General features: G+C 42.3%; 1 protein-coding gene across 7 annotated transcripts in view; it reads right to left on the reverse strand.

Moving 5' to 3' along the window:
• Window positions 1-19,666, reverse strand: part of WWP1 (WW domain containing E3 ubiquitin protein ligase 1) — a 99,823-nt gene that overhangs the window by 74,027 nt on the left and 6,130 nt on the right. For all 7 annotated transcript variants that reach the window (XM_059723914.1, XM_059723913.1, XM_059723912.1 and 4 more), the window contains one exon: window positions 642-732. In XM_059723914.1, coding sequence (XP_059579897.1) covers window positions 642-732 — 91 coding nt within the window. The remainder of the gene's footprint in view (window positions 1-641; window positions 733-19,666) is intronic.

Genomic DNA, 19,666 nt, shown 5'->3' on the forward strand with positions numbered 1-19,666 from the left:
TAAAAAATTAAAGGGCTGTGTCTCATCTCACTTTTGCTGACTATCCCTAAAAAAACTTCACCAAAGACCAGAATATATGTCAAAGAATGTAATCAAATTCTACCACAAAATAGTCTAAAATCTCCAGATTTATATTAAAATACTTTTTTAAAAATTTAGATATTCTGTTTTATGCTTCCTGGCCCCAATTCTATTTTCAAATGTCACATGAAATTAATGTGTAATACTTACCACATAAATGTTTAAATGCATCAACATTTCCTAATGTTTACTATTTATAAAGTAGTAACAAGTAAACAAGTTTATCAGAGTCATATTAGGCGAGTTGTTTCAAAGTCAAAGCGGTCCAAGACATTGAACAATTGACTTGTATCAATTGGCTCCAAGTATACAAGTTTAGAATAGCTTTTATGCTAAAACTGTTCCAAAGTTTTCCACATTTGCTTTCAAGACAACATAAGATTTGTTTCCTGAAGGCTGATCTAAGTTGGTGTTTCCTCCTTATACTGCCTTCCAACTCAATCTATATCAAATCAAGATTCCATAGATTTTAAGTCACAAAAGACCATTTACCCTGAAAAAGGATGCTCTCCTGAGCAGTGCTTAATATATTTTTATATAATGTACAGATTCCTACTTACCAGTTACTTGCATCTGTAATCTTCCATTATGATTGTTACTCGTATCAGATCTTGGTGAGGCTGTAGCCATGTCAGAGGCTGCAGCTTTCGCCTATTAAAAAACAACAGATATTTTGCACACCCATTTAGCTTACTGAAAGCATCCAAATTCACATATTATTCACGTCTATTTGAATTAACTGACCAACGAAACAGAGTTCCTTCCTGTTAATGATATACCAAAATATGTTTAACCATTGTATAACAAATTTAGAGTAAATTGAAACTTATTGTGCTACCTTCTAACAACCTCAAAGGACTTCACAAATATTAAAAAGTTGGTAGGAAATTAATACTTTTATTTTACTTCAGTTTCTTAATTTGTAGTGGTTGATAACTTGAATGCTTAAGGGTCTGATTTTTCAAAGAGGCTGTGTGCCAACAATTTCAGCTCAAGTCATAGGGAACTACAGATACTCAACTATTCTGAAAATCAAGATGTAGGTGACTTGCTCGAGGTAAAAATAAAAACCAGGTAAAAAGCATGGTCTAAAGTAGGGGTGTCAAATTCACCCTGTGCCTGAAGCAAAGACCATGGCGCTCCTTGAGGGCCAGATCCAGCCCGAGGCACAAGGAAGTGGTGGTGGCAGCACCAGCAGCTCCAGCTCTAAGTCAGAGCATGTGGCAGCAGTGGCTACTCCGGCTCCAGCCAAAGGAACACAACGGTGGCAGTGGTTTGGCCTGCATAGCACACCACTGCACGTCCTGTGCCACAGCATCAGCTCCAGCAGCGGCCCTCAGCTAGGTAGGACCATGGCAGTGGTAACAGGTGATGGGGCTGAGGGGTGGGTAGGGCTTTGTCAGTCTTTCTTCGTCTTCCTGCCACAGACCACCATGTCCACTAGGGCCCAAAGGTGCCAGATTCTGCATCAGAGGCCTGTTCCTCCCAGCCACACCCTCTAACTTCCAGTAGCCTGCTGGTAACCCGGTAGGCTATATCCAGCCCATGGGCCTATGTTTGACATCACTGATCTAAGATGGATACCAAACTGGGATTCAAGGAATCTAGCTTTCATTTCCGGCTCTGCTAAAAGACCTCTGTGCCTTTTGTGTCCATCCATCAATCAACTTTCTTGCCTATTTAGAATGTAGATGCTTTAGGGCTGGGATTCCCTCCTACTCTGTTTACTGGCTAGAATAGTGGGAACCTGATCTCATCTAGGGCATCCACACACTACATAGGACATATGCACTACATCCGAAGCAAAATAAAAAATAGAACCCAAATCTAGGTTCCAACTTCTGTTCTTGTCACAAGATATTCCCTTCCTAAACAGACATACAAATTAAAAGCAAACAAATAACCAAACCTTACTTTAGGGCTTAGATTAGGTACACACAGTTAATTAAAATTTATAACCTTGTACTGGTAAGAGCAATAACATGAAAATCATTTAGAGCAGGGGCGTGAAACATGCAGCCCGCAGGCAGGGTGCAGTCCCTGGCAGGCCAGAGAATAGGAGACAGGACTAGCAGAGAATCAGGACTACCACAGAAAGCAGAGCTACAGAGCCCCACTGGGCATGACCACTGGCAGCATAGACTAAGGGCTATGCCACAGCAGCACTTCTAAGTCCATACACTTGGCCTGCCACCATCTGCCCCACTGCCTCCATTGCCGGTCCTACCATTGCCACCTGGCCCGCAAGGAGCACCATCATTTGGATCAGCTCAGAAGGCAGGGTGAGTTTGACACCACTGATTTACAAAATTGGAAAGAAAAAGGTATATATCTAGGGTTCTGTGTAGTCTGCAATATAATGTGTGGGACCAAGTTCTGCGGCAAGCATCCTTAACTTGCTGCAACCTGATCTGGCAGCTGCTCCAGCTGGTTTGGGACTGGCATCATGAGCAGTGTGGATCCTGGAGCAGGCAGAATGGGCGCTGTGTGGTATGGTGCAGCTGATGACTGCCCCAGCCAGACTGACACATGCACTGCCTGCATCCAGTGCTTTTCACCCCCTCGTCCAAGTCGCTGATGAAGATGTTGAACAGTGCAGGCCCAAGGACCGAGCCCTGGGGGACCCCACTGCCCACATCCCTACAGGTCGAAAAAGACCCATTCACCACCACTCTCTGGGTACAGCTTTCAGCCAATTTGCGACCCATCTGATTGTGTAGGCATCGACGCCACAGTTGCCTAATTTCTTAATAAGAATGGGGTGAGAGACAGTGTCGAAGGCCTTCCTAAAGTCCAGAAAGACTACGTCCACCGCAACACCTGCGTCCAAGGATTTCGTGACCTGGTCATAGAAAGCCACCAGGTTGGTCTGACAGGACCTGCCCCGAATTAACCCATGTTGGTTGTCCCTAAGCATGATCTCCCCTGCTGGGCCCTCGCAGATGTGCTCCTGGATAATTTTCTCAAAGAGCTTCCCCAGGACCGAGGTAAGACTAACGGGCCTGTAGTTTCTTGGGTCCTCCTTCCTCCCTTTTTTGAAAATGGGGACCACATTGGCCCTTTTCCAGTCCTCTGGCACCTCACCAGAGCACCATGAGTGCTCATAAACCTATGTCAGGGGTCCCACAAATGACCTCTGCTAATTTCCTCAGCACTCTGAGGTGGAGATTATGAGGACCTGCTGACTTGAACACGTCTAGACTCACCAGAAGTGGCAACCATGTGACACCTGCAAAGCATGGGCATGACTGTAGGGACGGAAGGAGGCCATAAATATAGCCTTTACGGCAAGTACAGCCTTAGAAACGAGTTCACAGGGAGGAAGGGAGAGCGACAGCAAACATCATAGGCTCATCAGCCTCTGAGGGCAGCCTCCCCTCATTATCTTTTAATATTATATTTTAATATCAAGGTGTGACAGGCAAGGAAGTAGGGTGAGACCCTGGGAGGATGGGCAGGAGAAAGCAGCCACTAGGGGGCATCACAGCATCCCTTGGATGCCATCAGTGTTACATGCCATTGGAGGGGAGCAGTGAGGAAAGCCAAAACAGAAACAGAACTCAGGCTGGCAACAAAGATTAAGGGTAAAAAAAGTCCTTCTTTAAGTACATAGGGAGCAAGAAGGCGGTGCAGGGTAGCATAGGGCCGCTACAGGATGGACTAGGGCAACTCATAACAGATAGGATGGACAAAGCAGCTCTTAAATGATTTCTTTGCATCTGTGTTCCTGGACACGGATACAAACACACCTCCCAATGAGACTTTAGTCTGGCTTGAGAGAAATACCAATCAACTAACGGTTAGCGCTGATTTGCTAAAGGGACACTTGGAGGGGTTGGATGTATTTAAAGCCAGTAAGCCCCGATGATCTTCACTCAGGGGTACTAAAGGAATTAGCCAGTGTCATAGCAAAACCACTGGCGCAACTGTTTGAGATTTAAATTGGACATCAGGAAGAAATACTTTACAGTGAGGGTTGACAAAATATGGAATGGACTTCCAAGGGAGGTGGTGCTTTCCCCTACCTTGGAGGTGTTTAAAAGGACGTTAGACAAGCACCTGGCTGGGGTCAGCACCTGGCTGTCACTTGACCCGAGCGCTCTTTCCTGCCCAGAGCAGAGGGTCGGACTCAATGATCTGTCCCTTCCAACTCTAGAAATCTATGAAATACATCCCAGAATAAGATTTCCCTTTTTTCAGTTGCATCATATTGAATACTCATATTTAGGGCTATTGTGCCCTTAATACTTATATTTAATCTAGGATCTACTATAAACTTCAGTCCTCTTCTATTATACTACTGTCCAACCAGTATTCTCCAAGTTGCATTTCTGCGTGTGATTTCTCTTGGCTAAGTGTTATCATTTGCACTTTTTAAAAATTAAATTTCACTTTGTTGATTTCAAAACATTTTTCCACTTAAATCTTATTTTCCAAAAACTAGATTGGGGTCATCAGCAAGTCTGTGTGTTATTTCCATTCAGTTGTTTACACTATGAATAAATGAATAAATAAATAAATAATGACCAGGCTCATAAGAGAATCTTCTGGGGCACCACTTGAGATGCCCTGTCAGTTTAACAGCTTATAACTATCCATGAACCTACATGATGCCAATTACATCTAATCACAGAAATGTGTGTTTCGCAAACTGGTATACAGGTACCACTGTATGTGCACAGTGAACTGTTAGAGGATACATAGGAGGAAGGAATGGGAAAGCAGAAGGGAAAATGGAAACAGAGGAAATGGAGGTGGGAGACACCTCTATAGGCTGAAGATTCTTGAAAGATGGTTAGCATGGCTATATTGATTTTTAGTGTGGCTATACTGACCAACTGGCGGCCCGAAGGTCACACATAGCCCATGAGGAGTTAACATGTAGTCCCTGCAGCAGCATGTGACCTGCAAAGGGTTAATCTGCAGCCAGAGACAATCTGAACATCACTCCCTTCCACTACTCCTTTTTGCAGCTTCCGTTTCCACTTCCTTCTCCCGCCTCTGGGGGCAAGCCAACCCATTGGGGCCAGGAAGACAATGCAGTTGGAGGAGGGGGTAGGAACTGGAAGGTTGGAAGCACTTCCTGGTAATCTGAAGTCACAGGGAGAGAAGTCCATGCCAAAAACAGAATGGTTACTCTTTTACATTAAAAGAAGCACAAGTGGGACTTCCCCGAATGAGCATGGGGATTTAGAAAGAAAACATGGAGAAATATATTTATTATATGAAAACTTGAGTACATTATCAGCATAAACATACCAGAATGGGGGCTCCCCAAAAAGAATGTCATCAACAACAGTGCCAAAATCTTTGATGAAAGTCAAGGTGGTCACCATATTTATACTGTTCCAGTCTTCTAGGACTTCCCTGAGTTCTCAAAGTTAAAAGCCAATCGTTCTACAATTACAACTGTCAATTCCCTTAATACTCTAAGATAGGGGTCAGAGAAGCAGCAGGCCAAATTTACCAAATTTAGTCTAAGGCAGGCTGGACTTCTCCACCTGAACATTGTGGCTTCTCCCTGCTGCCTTGACACATGGGTGAAGCCTCCCGCTGCCAAAACATCAGGGAGGCCTCAAGCTTCACAGGCCAGACAGAATAGCTCTGAAGCAAGCCATAGGTTGCCAAGCCCTGCTCTAAGATGAATCTCAAACCTCACTGATTTGAAAATCTCCAAGTTATTTTCTCACCTGTTCTTTTTCTACACTAGGGTAATTATCCAACTCCACCCTTATCCTTACTGTTAAATACACTTGTTACTTGACTTGAACTTTTCTGTGAAAAGTGAAATAAAAGTGCATTAAACTTATCAGCCTTCTCTGTGCTGTCCAATATCAGCTTCCTCTCTGTGTTAATAAGGGGCCTACGCTCAGCTATTCCTTTAATTTCTAACATACACTAAGGAGCTTAAAAGCTTTCTGTATCTCAGTTTGTGCCCCAACCTTCCTGAATTCATCCCTATATGCTCATACTAACTCTCTCTCATCCTTAGTAATACAACTGAGTTTACTCGTTTTTTTGTTTGTTTTTGGTGAAAAACTATTTTAGACCCACTCGTTACCAAAGCTACTTTTCTTTGCATCAGGTTAACATGCTATTGTGCCCTTAATATTGTCTCTTTAAGGAACAGTCATGCTAAATGATGGTCTATCTAACCTGCTCTTAAAAATTCCCAAGGATGAAGATTTTGTAATTTCTCTAGGTAGTCTGTTACAGTGCTTGACCACTCTCATAGTCAGAAAAGTTCCCCCTAATCGCCAAGCCAAATTTTCTCTGCTGCAGCTTGAGGCCATTGCTCAGTCTTGTCACCTATAGCCACAGAGGAAAGCTCATCTCCATACTCTCTACAGTCACCCTTCAGGTACTTGAAGACTTATTAAGTGCACCTTAGTCTTCACTTCTCCAGACTAAATAACCCTAGCTCTTTCATCCTGTCCTCATAAGTCTTGCTTCCCAGGTCCCTAATCACTTTTCGTTGTTCTGTACTGGACTCTTTTCAAGTTGTTCATATCCTTCTTGAAGTGTGGGCTTGGGCACATTACTCCAGTTTTACTAGTGCCAAACAGAGAGGAAGAATCACTTCCTTTGATTTGCAAGTGACGCTCCAGTTAATACAACCCAGGATACTGTTAGTCTTTTCTTTTTTTTTTTTTTGCAACAAGAACACAGTGTTGGCTCATATTCAGCTTACTGTAACCCCCAAGTCCTTCTCTGCAGTACTGCAGCCCAACCACTCACTTCCCAATCTATATTTGTACATGTAATTATTCCATGTCAATTGCAGGTCTATGCACTAGTTCTTGAGGAATCTTATGTGATTCACTGCAAGCCATTTCTCCAGTTTAAGTTATAGGAAGCAAGCTATAGGAAGAAGGTTGTTCCTGTTGTTCTTACTTGCAAGTAAGTCCATGTGAAAAAGAAAATCCATTAATGATGATCAAAAATGGAAAAAATTCTTTTCCTGATGTTATGACCTTAAAGTTCTATTGGCACATCATTATTTTGCATTGTGATCTACTAACTCTTTTTGGTCTTAAACTGTTTTTGTCCTTCAGAATAAATGAACAATCAGTTTAGGAACTATGAAGAGTTGGCTAAGGGTAAAAACCTTAAAGTTATTTCCTGAATTACTTTAAAATGAATACATAAAGTCTACAACATACAGAGATACCCATGATGCAGAATCTTAACTAATAACTATGTTATATAAAGCCAACTGACGAACAAATTAATGAAATTATAATACACTTCCTAGATCAAATACATGGCAAAGCATGGAGTTAGAAGGTATACCAAATCTGAATGATCTTTTTCAATTATATATCCTGGCCCTAATCATAAAAACATATTTAAATAATCGTGACCATTTTATGTAACAGATTGGACACGGATGCATTTGTCATCTGAACTGGGGTCAATCAAGGATGTGTCATTGCCCCAACTCTGTTCTCCACTTTTTGACAGTCGTCTTGCTTCTCAGTACAGACTGCCTTCCTGCCAGAACCGACAGTGAATACCAAATGGATGGCGAGCTCTTCAATCTGGAATATTGTAGCTCGAGGACCAAAGTACTCAAAACCATCCTTGATCTTCAGTACATTAAAGACTGTGCCATCCTTGCACATACTGTGGAAAACCTCCAGACTGTATTGCAGGGGTCAGCAACCCCCAGCACGCATGCCAAGCATGGCACGCGAGGCCATTTTGCTCGGCACACCACCGCCAGCCCGGGCTCTAAGCAGCTGCTGCCAGTCACAGAGCCCAGGCTGCTCCCAGCAGGCAGCTGGGAGGCTGCAAGCCCTGCTGCAAGCAGACCAGGCTCCGTGGGCCAGCTGCAGCTGGGAGGCTGCAAACAGCTGCTCCAGGCTCTGGCATGTTGACACTCCGGCACATTCCAAGGTAGACATTGTGGTTTTTTCAGCACTCTGGCCAAAAAACATTGCCTACCCCTGCTGTATTGTATCTTTTCAGAAAAGTCTACCAAACTCCTCTATTTATCTCAACATTGAGAAGACTGAAGTGCTCCACCAGCCTGCCCCGGGCCATAAATGTGAACCCTCTCCCCAAATTACTATTGAGGGAAAAACCCTGGAGGTAGTTGAGCACTTCCCTTACCTGAATAGCCACCTCTTTGAGAGGATGAATAGTGATGAGGAGATCCAGTACAAGTGCGCATGTGCCTCTTAATGTTACCAACATTGAGTCAGTGATCCTCAAGCACCAACTTTGTTGAACCGACACAACACATGAATGCCTGACTTTCAACTCCAAGCTGGATTTGATTTAAATCTAGATTGATTTAGATTTGATTTAAATCTAACTTGATTTAAATCACTGTTTTAATCACTGGTCAGAAAGCCTCAATTTAATCACCCTTTTCTACAAAGCCTGCATTCTTGTTGCTTGATATCCTTTATTCATTCAACTTCTTGAAACTGCACTTTTAGAGAGAGGTAAGGGCTTGACTCTGTACATAAACGTGCAGAGAGACAAGAGGTCTCATGGGTACGTAATTAGATCTATTATCTCTCATCTCCATATACTGCTGTTAACAAGGATGTTATCTCTGGAAACACAAATCCAGTCTGAGAACTGAAACTAAGCATCACAGAGAAGCTTAATGGGATCTTCTAGACTGAGCACTGAGTTCCATTGGGGAGAGTGGCTTTCTTTAATCTTTACTAATCTATAAAGAAGCCTCTGGGAACCCCATAAGACTGGGCTCCTAATATAGTCCATGGCCTGTTGTGACCTACTTATAAAACTTTTCTAAAAAGGTTACACGAATATATTGTCTCAAATAGTATACAATTAGAAGTTATAATTCCTATGCCATGATATCTTTGAGCTTTAACATGTCTTAAATTAAAACTAACTTTATTTAGGTTTATTTTTTCAAAAAAAATCAGCATTCTTTTTAAAGATTAAAGATTAAATTTAAAAATTCTGATTTAAATTTTAAAAAATCATTTTTAACATTTTTAAAAAATGTTGATTTTTATCCACCCTGCTCAACTCCCAAAGCAAGTACTCTACTCCCAGCTTAGTAATAGCCAGAGAAAACACTACAATGACACACTGAAGGTATATCTGAAGAAAACAGGTGCAGACATCAAGAGCTGGGAGGAGTTGGCTGCCAACCAATTCCAATGGTGCCATAATCTCAACCAAGCAGCAGCCCATTTTGAGATAAAGCATCTTGCCCTCAAAGCAGAGAAGAGCGAAGGAAGGAAAAGAAGCGAAATCTTGGCCTGTGGCCAACTCTCCCCTGCAGAGAAACCTGCAACTTCTGTGTCTGTGGCTCAAGGACCCTGGACTCTTAAGTCACCTCAAGTTCCATCAATGAGCCATGGTAGAGATCATCCTTGATTCAAGGGACTGCCACGGCCAATGACAGAAAACAGTACTGCATCTAATCTCAAGGGTGCAAACACTGAAAAACTCCATAGGAACAATGAGTTTAATATTTTTTCTTCTCTACCCAAACACTTGTTTAATTTCATAAATGAAATATGTTTAAGGGGGAAAAAGTTTCTTTCTTCCAATTTCAAAAGTCCTCTGTATGCCACTCATATCTGAAGTCTAGCAAACATGTCTCCTATCCTAGTTCCACTGGCATTCATTTAATTTGTAATGTTCTTTTCTCTGAACTGATGCTTCTTAGTCCTACTAAAGTTCTACTTAGTTCAAAGTGGGATACCAGCTAACTTTTGAGCTCACTGGTTGTATATATTCAGTAATGAAATGCAAGGAAAAAGAGGGTATTGATGGCCTCTTTGGACCATGAGGCAGTGCCAGTATGCAAGAAAAATGCTAGACTTAAGCGGTGACAGAAGTCAAATTCCAAAGGTGCTGGTGATATTGCAGAAAACATGGACACGGTTTTTGGCTGCAAACTGGTGCATTGAATCACATGTGCACTCATAATAACACTAAAGATCTTCTCAGGTTAAGATGGCCAGACTGATTGGCTTGAGATGTCTTGGTTGTGCGATTCTCAAATTGAGGGGACTCGGTGATTAGAGCTCTGGTGAAATTCACGGTGGACATCTTTATATTCAAATTAGTGTGGTAAATCCTTGGAACCTGGATCAATTGAGATTTAAGTTAACTTAATATGCCACATCCAAGGGAAAAAGAGAAAGGACATACTCCTAGAGACCCAGCCTAGGTATTGTATACTCTTGAGAATTTGAATGTCAATTCAAGGAAAAATAATCTGTTTTGCTGCTGGACTATTTTACAAAGGTTTGTTCATAGAAAGAACCATATAACAATCTTTTAAAAGACTTGCTGATTTAGCTCCCCTTTTCCCCACATTCAGCTTGTGATATATGAATGGTTCAAGTTGAAAACTGGTCTCACTATATATTCACATGGTTGACATCTACTTCAGTAGACGAGGTAAGTCAGAGGGTTAGATGTCACTTGCACATAAATGGCTGAAACCTCAGTAAGTAGAATAGGACCACTACTCTGCAGTTCAGAAACAGTAAACTGATACTAAGACTAGTGGAGAACTTATTTTCCCTAATCTCATCTGAGTTCTCCACCCCAAATATAGCTCAGATAACCTGGTAAGTCTGACAGCAAAGGTTTAGTCTTAAAAAGCTATACTGTAAGTCACTCAAGATGCCCAAAGGTAAGGCAAGGTTATTTAAATGCAAACAGAACCAACTGCTTGACTTTTAAAGGCTGCCTAAACTGATTTAAGCATGCCTGCATTTTTGTGTAGGAAGAGTCTTCCACTTTTTTCGCCATAATTAACTATTCAGATTACACTGTTACTCAAAGTAGGTCTCTGGCTTAAGTCTTCACACCTTATTAAGGCTGATTATAATGTAAATGTCCATGAAGAATTGCTTACCAATGATAACTTCTGTTAATTTCAAGGCTGCTATTAGAGGTGTTGTTCTGATGAACAAAAGCTTGAATTTTATCATATTTCTCCTTAGCTAGTGCCCCCAAGGCCAGGCTAGCATGGAAGAGAGGTTCAATATAGAAAGAAATTAGGCTTAGAATAAAGATCCAACATACAATATAAACTGTACATAATGCACTCATTTTCAATTGGAAACTGTAGCAACTGCAGGTGAGGGTGAATGAAGAAAAGCCTCTTTAAGGGTCCATGCAGCTTAAGAAATCTTGCCAGGCTACTTCTTGAATTCTTGTTCCATATGTATCAGAGTCTCACTTCTGTGAGGATGCCACTGAAAGCCTGAGGCACGCTCCCCTGGAGTAGGCCAAATTCTAGCCATTAGTCACTCCTATGAAAAAAGCAAAACATAAGAAGCTGCCTTCTGAGGCAGACCCAACAGGGCGCTGCAGACAAAAAAGTGTATATATATGATCGCGTACATTTGGCCAGAACTATTTTCTGAGTTACTGTACTTCTGGCTACTGATATATTCACCACTGTTCTAATAGCTGGAATTATGATCTCAAAAATTAGGACTTTGAAGGGCCAAAACTAGCTCAAAAAAGGAGAGAACTAAAGCTACCTCTTCCCAACAAAGCACAAGAATAGATACTGAGAAAAGTAGGGACAGCATGACAATAAAAGACAAAAACCAGAACACTTAAATGACTATCATAACACTTAAAACAACATTCAGGAAAAGCTATCCAGTAGCTTGTGCTAGTGGAATCAGTATAAAACAAGGGTGTCCAACATCCAGCCCGTGGACCAGATTCTCTAGCCCACGGAACCCTATGATCCAGACTGTGGCACCCATCTAGAATGCAGGCTTGACCCAGCACCAGGGGTGCTGCACACAGCACAAGGGGCCAGTCCAGGGTGCGGGCTGCATGCAGTGCCTACACCAACCAGTCCTGAGTGCTGGCTCTGTACTAGTCCAAATCAGGACATGCCAGATCCACGATGCAGGGCCTCAGGCCAGCCCTCATTTACCTGCTGAGCTTTTAGCTGTTTCAGCATCTCTCAGTGTGCACAGCATGCACAGGCCCTGTTACAGACCTTGTGCTGTATGCTGCATGCAGGGCTGGCACAGGGCACACACTACATGCAGCACCCCACTGAACTGGCCCTGTGCACTGGTTCTAGCACATGGGCACCCCCCACTCCCCCGTAGTGGAGCTGGCACATTCTGCATGTGGTGCGTGGGGCTGGAGTGACTACACATGCTACACACAGCACTGGGAGCTACTGTGCGGTGTGCGCTGTATTCAACACCCTGCTAGACCAGCCTTGCGCTCTGGCTCGTGTGTGGTCCTGATCCAGCCCACAAGCTAGGCCAGCAACCCACATACGAGTTGTGGAGCCAGGTAAGTTTGACACCCCTAGTATAAAACAAACTGAAAACGTTGGTAAAATGAGGAAATAGATATTTTGCACTTTACCCACATTCTTCACAAACAGCATAGCCAAGAAAGAAACAGAGGATGCAGACAATTTCACCATCAACGGAAACAAACCAACTGTATTTGGCTCAATGCAATGGCAGCTTTTTAATCTACTACATTCCAAAGGAAGCCGTGGCCCTTCTGGCCGAAGCTTTCTGTGATCAAACAAGGGGTCAGTATTGAAGGGGCTGAATCTTTTCACTCTAAAATGTACAGAAGAAGATAAAGTACTAAATTCAGAATCTAAGAGGGGGTTTTTTTTTTAATTGGCATCCCTCCCATGTTGTAGAAACTCTCAGAATCCCAATGAAATCTAATGCTTTACTTGAAAGCTTCTCCCACCAACTGTCAGCACTAAAAAGTTTTATCCTTAGAGAGAAGTACTAGCCTGCCAGTTTGATTTCTGATACCTTTTTAGTACTATTATTTGACTTAATACTGCCACCAGCAAAGACAGATGTAGTTTTTCCTGTGAGCTGAATACATCACAGTTTAGCTTTAGCCATATTCCTTCTAGAAAGGAGGAATACCTATATTTCTTTAAAATATTAATCAGAAAAAATTCCTACCTGTAGTGGAAGAGTTTTGGCTCTCTCATATCAAGAACCTAGTGGCAACACGTAGGAGGTGCACGTGGGTGCACATGCACCCCCTGACGGACGCACTCACTGTTTAGGCAATGGGCATGGGGGGGCAGGCAGGAGCGCCAGTGCTGGCCAGGGAGTGGGGCCGCCAGCAGAAGTGGCTGCCACTTCCGGAAGTCCCACAGCAATTTTTGGAAGCACCGCAACCACTTTTTAGTTAGTGAGATCAGCCGTGGTGGACCGCCCCTCCCCACCCCCGGCCAGTGAGACTGGCCACAGGGGACACCCCGCCTTCCCAGGTCAGTGAGATCAGCCATGGGGGGACCCCACCCCGGTTGCTTACTGGCTGGTGCCCCCCTGACTCAAGAGGCACCAGTCACCCACGCAAGAACCTGTACATAATAGGGACCAAATCAAAATTTCTATCTTAAGCTGAATATGAAAACCAGCATTTTAAGTTTATGCAATAATAAAAACAATTCTGGGTGGGTCAGCATTCACCACATACCAGAACTCTCTCATGTATATTTCGCAAAACCTTATACTGAATGTTTCAAAGAAACTTGAACAATCTGTTTGAAGATATAACAACAATAAAGCGCTTTCCCATCAGGAGTCAAGCTGTCAAGGAAAAGTCTCCAAGGCTAAAGTAAGGTGGCTTGTTTTAATAGATTATCTGAGACCAAACAATCCTCTTAAATAGGATTAGTTTTGGCTACATACATGCAAGTTACGTCAAGAAATGCGCTTGTCTGGACTACTATGAAGCTCTTGGATCAACCATGTCTCCCTTTAAACTTCATACCACAAAAGTCCTTCTGGTATCCTTGCCACCAGAAGGACTGATGGAAAAGAATGAAATAAATGAAACTTCATTCACTGGTGCAGAGATACTCATTATTTTGGCTCTGGGGAAGAAGAACAGTGTGGGGCCAGTCCTGCACTGCCTGCCTACACCCAGCACCACACACACACACACGCTAAATAAAGATTATGCTTTGCTGCAAATTAACATGCTTTAACAGTTATAAGCACCGTTAAAATGAATCCTGCTATAGGAAAATAAAAATGAAAAATGCAAAACAAAGTTTAAAATCAATCCTTTAAAAGTTGCTATTTCCTATTTTCTGAGAAGAGAAGATGGGGGGTAAGATTTAAAAATGTTATCATTCGTCTGGCACATTTGCCTTTAAATCAGTTCATTTAAAGTCAATCTATCCTCAGCAGTAGTGAAAAAATAAACAAATTAATCACAACTCTTCCTTTTAATCTGTACACTGAATGAAGCAAGGATTCTGTAGAAAAACAGTAAGTAACCACAAGCTCAATGTGCATACCATAATGCACACATGCAACAGCACAAAGTCCATGCTGAACAAACAACCTAACTTTGGTTTTTTGATCTGCATGTTTTGCATTGAAAGCTTGGTATTCACTCTTTTCCTCTCTCTCCTTTTGGTTTGTTTGCTTTAAGTGGAACTGCTTGTAAGACACTCAGGTATGTTTACCGGATCATTGTGCTGGAAGACATCACGAGATCATCTAGTCTTTCCCCCTATGCAAGGCAGGATCATCCACGGCTAAACCATTGTAGTCCATGTCTATTTAACCTGCTCTTGAAATTTTCAAGGAGAGAGATTCTACAGTTTCTCTAAGCAGTCTGGTCCAATGCTTGACCATTCTTGTAGTCAGAACTTAAATTTCCTCTGCTGTAGTTTGAGGCCATTGCTCCTAGTCCTGTCCCTTACAGCCACAGAGAACTGTTATGATCAACTCCAGGTCTGTCCATGGGCCCAATCCTTCATGTGATGCTGGTACAACCAAAGCGCCACACAGGCCTGTCTAGCAGGACCACCATGGCCTGATCCAGCCAGAATGAGCTTGGAAATTTGGCAGTGGGGATCAGTGGTAAAGTATTAATTGCCACTGTTCACCCATCACTAAATTTCTGGACCTACGGGGAGTCTCACAGGCCAGATCTGGCCCATCTTCTTTCTAATCATCCTTCAGGTATTTGAAGACTGTTCTCAAATCCTCTCCCCACCCACCCCCCTTTTTCTTCTCTTCTCCAAACTAAATAACACAAATTCTTTCAGCCTGTCCTCATAAGTCATGATTAGAGGTTTGAGCAACTTCTTTCCCCCCCACCCTCCTCCACCCACTCTCAGCTGGGCTCTTTCCAACCTGTCCACATATTTCTTCAGCTGCAGGGTCCAACACTGGAAACAGTACAGTACTCCAGGTAAGAGGCCTCACCAGGGCTGAATAGAGCAGAAGAATCGCTTCCCTTGATTTGTAAGTGGCACTCATTAATACAACCTAGTATGTTGGTGGCTTTTTTTTTTCCAACAAGAGCACTGTTGGCTCATACACAGCTTATGTTTCACTATAAGCCCCTAAGGTCTCTCTGCAGTACAGCAGCCTACTCAGTATTTATAGATGCAATTATTTACCCTAAGTGTAGGATTTTGCACTTGTCCTTGTTGAATTTCATCTAATTGACTTTAGACCATTTCTCCAATTCATCTAGGTCATTCTGGATCCTAGCAATAACCTACAGAGCAGGGGTGGTCAGCCAGAGGTATGCATACCCCCAGGGGTACTTGAGAAGGCCCTAAGGGGTACATGCGGGCAAATGGGTGGGGACAGAGACCCACCACGCACCATCCTGCACTGCCATGCAGGTGCCGCCCGCCCGGCTGGACATGAGGGAAGCTTGCCCACAGTGGCTGCCACCACCCCACATTTGGCTGCTCGCCCCGCCTCTTCCCCTCCCTCCCCCCAGTTCCGCATTCAGCCGCCTTTAAATAACAAAATAGGATCTGGCAGTCTTAGTCTAATCAAACATGATATACTGAGTAAAAAGCAAGCTTCTACATAAATAAAATAAAACATTAATGAATTTTAATAAGCATTTCTTTAATGTAACCTGTACAGTGGTGCTTAACCTCAGCCCATAGGCCAGATGCAGCCCACAAAGCCTGTGCAAACAGCCCATCACCAGCATGTCAATGCGGGTGAAAGCTCCTGCCACTCCTCCCCTCCTTTCCCCTAATACTGAATTAAGTAACAGGTGAAAGGAGAGTATGACAAGCAGTAACATTCACCCATGCTGACATTCCAGTGAGCTCAGGGCTTTCATGTAGTTGCACAGTCCAGGAGCTGAGCACCACCGCTACTGGTCCTAAAACCCTCTTTTCTCTGCCAAGGAGGAAACTATGATTTTGAAGACCCCATGCAGAAACTGGAGTTTCTGCAACAGCAAGAAGACCAAGAGAAAATCCAGGTATTCAGGTAGTAGATTTAACGGTGTTGTTCCAGTATACTTTCCCTCTACTCTCTTTATCTAGTGGTTGTTTCCTTTAACCTGGAAGCTCTTTGGGAAAGCACTTGTTCTGTAACAGAGCACTCAGTGGATACATTTTGGTTCACAATGATGCACCCCTTGCTCCTAATACTACAGAATTTATAATATATTAATCACACTTTGGTACTGCAATTGCTTTAAAAAAAAGTATGTACAGTACTGTAAATTGGTTCTAATATTCACTGAGTATATGAAGTTCATATGCACTCCAGAGATGCATGCGCTTCAGGAGTTTTTAGCTCTCCAACAAAAAACTAGATTCTGAAAACATCAAAAGCAGCTCATTGCTTAGGTGAGAAACTTCCAAGACGAAAACCCCCAAGACGAAACTACCACAAAATCTGCAAAAATAGGTTAACTCCAGCCCCATCTGTAATAAGTCAACCTGAGACAGTTTCCTATGTGAGGGGTATCAAAGATGAGGCAGGACAGGACACACGGCCTCACGTTCTAGCCACTCTGGTATCTGTGCTGCACATGGCACTTGCTCCAACCAGGCAGGAACCTGAACTGCATCTAGTGCCCACAGACCCTAACACATGCAACATGGGTCCTACCCACTCCAGCTGGAGTACAGCATAGTCCTGGACCTGCCAGTGTAAAGACTCTGAACACTGATGTAGACTCCTGAGTCCTTTCAAGCAATCATAATCTCAACCATAGAGGCACTAGTACTCCTCCTGTAACAGCCTCTGATCTAACAGGAAAACAAGGTACTCGAAGAAACAATATCCTGTTATGTTTTCCAAGACAGAAGATTTTTATTTTTACATTTCCTTCCTGAAAAGAGTGTTTTCACTTAAATTTTTGTTTTTCTGCTGAAATGTAAGAGGAACCAAAATTAAATGTAGTTGTGAATTTGCACAGCTTTAAGATAAACTTTGTTACTGACCTCAGTTTCAAGAACAATTATTCTTTTTTAAATAACTGACCTACCGGAATCAGTATAGTAGATTCATACATAATAGATCAGATTGTCAATGCTGTCTGACAGCATCCAGTATCAGGTACCTCCAACGAAATCCAAGAAACCCTGTAGTGGCCAATTCTAGACACCAACAGGTGCTCCCTTTAGGCAGAAAAACAATTTGGGAGCTGGTACATTGCAGCCCCCTGGCTAGAGACCTACGAAGCTGAAGAACTCTCCAGAGAGAGGACATGAGAGGGCTGCTCCATGATCTCCCCTTCTCCCCCACACCAACCAGGGAAGCCTGTTACTTGAGAACCTGTCTGCTCCCTTGCCTGGAAAGAGGGCAGGATGTCAACAGGTAGTTCCCTAGGTTTTAAATAGATTTGCGTACAGCCCAGATAGACTTAACATGGGGTGGTTTAAAGCCAGACACACAAGAAGTAGGCCTTCCTGACCCCAAGTCCTGGCCCTGAGTTCCTCAGCTTTAAATCTCTGCATGTCCCACCCAGCTGAGTAGAACACTTAGTTTTTTAAGCCTAAAGGACTGACAACCAGGGCAGAGACAGTTTCCCTGGCCTTGGTTCCCAGCCTTATGGACTTTGATATTCCCATCCATATCACTCAGTAGGCAGTGGAGTTAGCATGGTAAAGCCCAGGAGGCCAGGAACAAGACCTGGCCTTGGTTTGCCATCCTACAAGCTTTGCTATCCCTTGGAGGGAGGGAAAGCAAAGACTGTGGGTGTCCTCCACACTCAAGAGGTACATACAGCCATTCAAGTTAGATCAGGAGGAGGGAGATCTTCCTCATAGGTGTCCCATCTAAGTTCTTGCAAAAAAGTCAGTTCTCTTTTGCAAGAAATTCCTCAAACACTTGACTTTTCTCTCAGAATAAATGCAATAATGTCTGTTTGTGACCCAAGAATAACCTACCTGTAGGAAATGATTCTCCCTCATCCCATGTGGTGTTAGTTTAGCCTTGAAGTATAAGGACTAGCATTCCTGATTTTTTTTATTCTATTGTTACTTAACTACAAATTCTCATTATCTGTAGAGAAGTCCAAACCTTATTTTGAATCCTACTAGACTTATCAATCTCAGTAATAGTTTTATGCAGCACATTTTTCCCTATCAGCTTAGTTATGCTGCTTTTCAATGTGTTTAATTATATTTAGAAAGGATAAGAGGACATGGCTGGTATAGTAAGTCTTTATTACACTGTGTTATCTATATTTTGTTCATGTTCCCTTCTCTTTAAATTAAAATGTGCCAATATTTTCACATAGAAATTACTTTTATTGTTAATATAATTAGTCACATATTGCACAAGGCATTCCCCAGTCTTCTGCAATTAAAAAGAAACTGAACCAAAGCAATTTTTGTTCTTTATTTCTATAGCACTTGTGTGTCCCTATCCACGATTAGGACTTCTAGGCACTAAAACAATAATATTCCAGGTAAAATTATGTAACTGACTTATAATGCATAAAAATATTGTGCATTTCCAGAAAGGTGTGTGCATGTACACACACAAAACATTGCTTTTCAAACCACTGCCAAACATTAAACACATTTTCATTACTCTTTACAATGAGGACCAGCAGTTTTTCATGAATAGTTACAGTTAATTTGGCCCCAACAAAGCACAGGAATAATTCCAATTACTCTTCCCTGTCTATTCCCTTTTACATGTCAATATGGAAATTCACCTACTATCATGCTGTCCATTCACCTACTTTCAGGTCTTTCATTCCTTGGTGGTTTTTATGCAAATAGCCTAAACAACTATGTATTCTAAAAACACTGCCATTAATTTTTTCCACTCACTCCTCTTACTAAGAATGCATAAAGTACTCTGAAATTAATCTTTCATCATCTTTCAATTGAGCCACTGTTTTCTGTCATATAGCCAACTTCTAACCAATGATAAATTCTACCTCCAATCCCACAAACTCTCTAACAGCTTCTGTTAAAATTTCTCATTAGACTTTTTTTAAGGGCCAAATAAATTTAAATGAATCAATTAGTTCTCTAGCAGCAGACCTACATTAAAAAGACCTACTTAAAAAAACATTGTTATCCTTGCATTGAACACCAAGCACTCTTTCCTACCTACTCTCCTGAAAGAAAGTAGATCTTTCCAAGACTTGCCATCCCAAACAAAGCTAAACAGTATCAACAAACAGAAAGCATGGCAGAGGAAGACAACATAAGGAAGAATAGAAAGGAATGTGAAAAAATAAAGAAATTAGGAGATGAACTTAAAGTTAATAAAAACAACTAAACAGATACAAGAAGGTGAGAAAAAGTGTGACAGTTCAGATTGTTCCTTCACTTTCTTACTTTTCTGTGCTTTCACTGACA

The sequence above is a fragment of the Alligator mississippiensis genome, chromosome 3, assembly GCF_030867095.1.
Source record: "Alligator mississippiensis isolate rAllMis1 chromosome 3, rAllMis1, whole genome shotgun sequence".
Classification (NCBI taxonomy): Eukaryota; Metazoa; Chordata; order Crocodylia; family Alligatoridae; genus Alligator; species Alligator mississippiensis.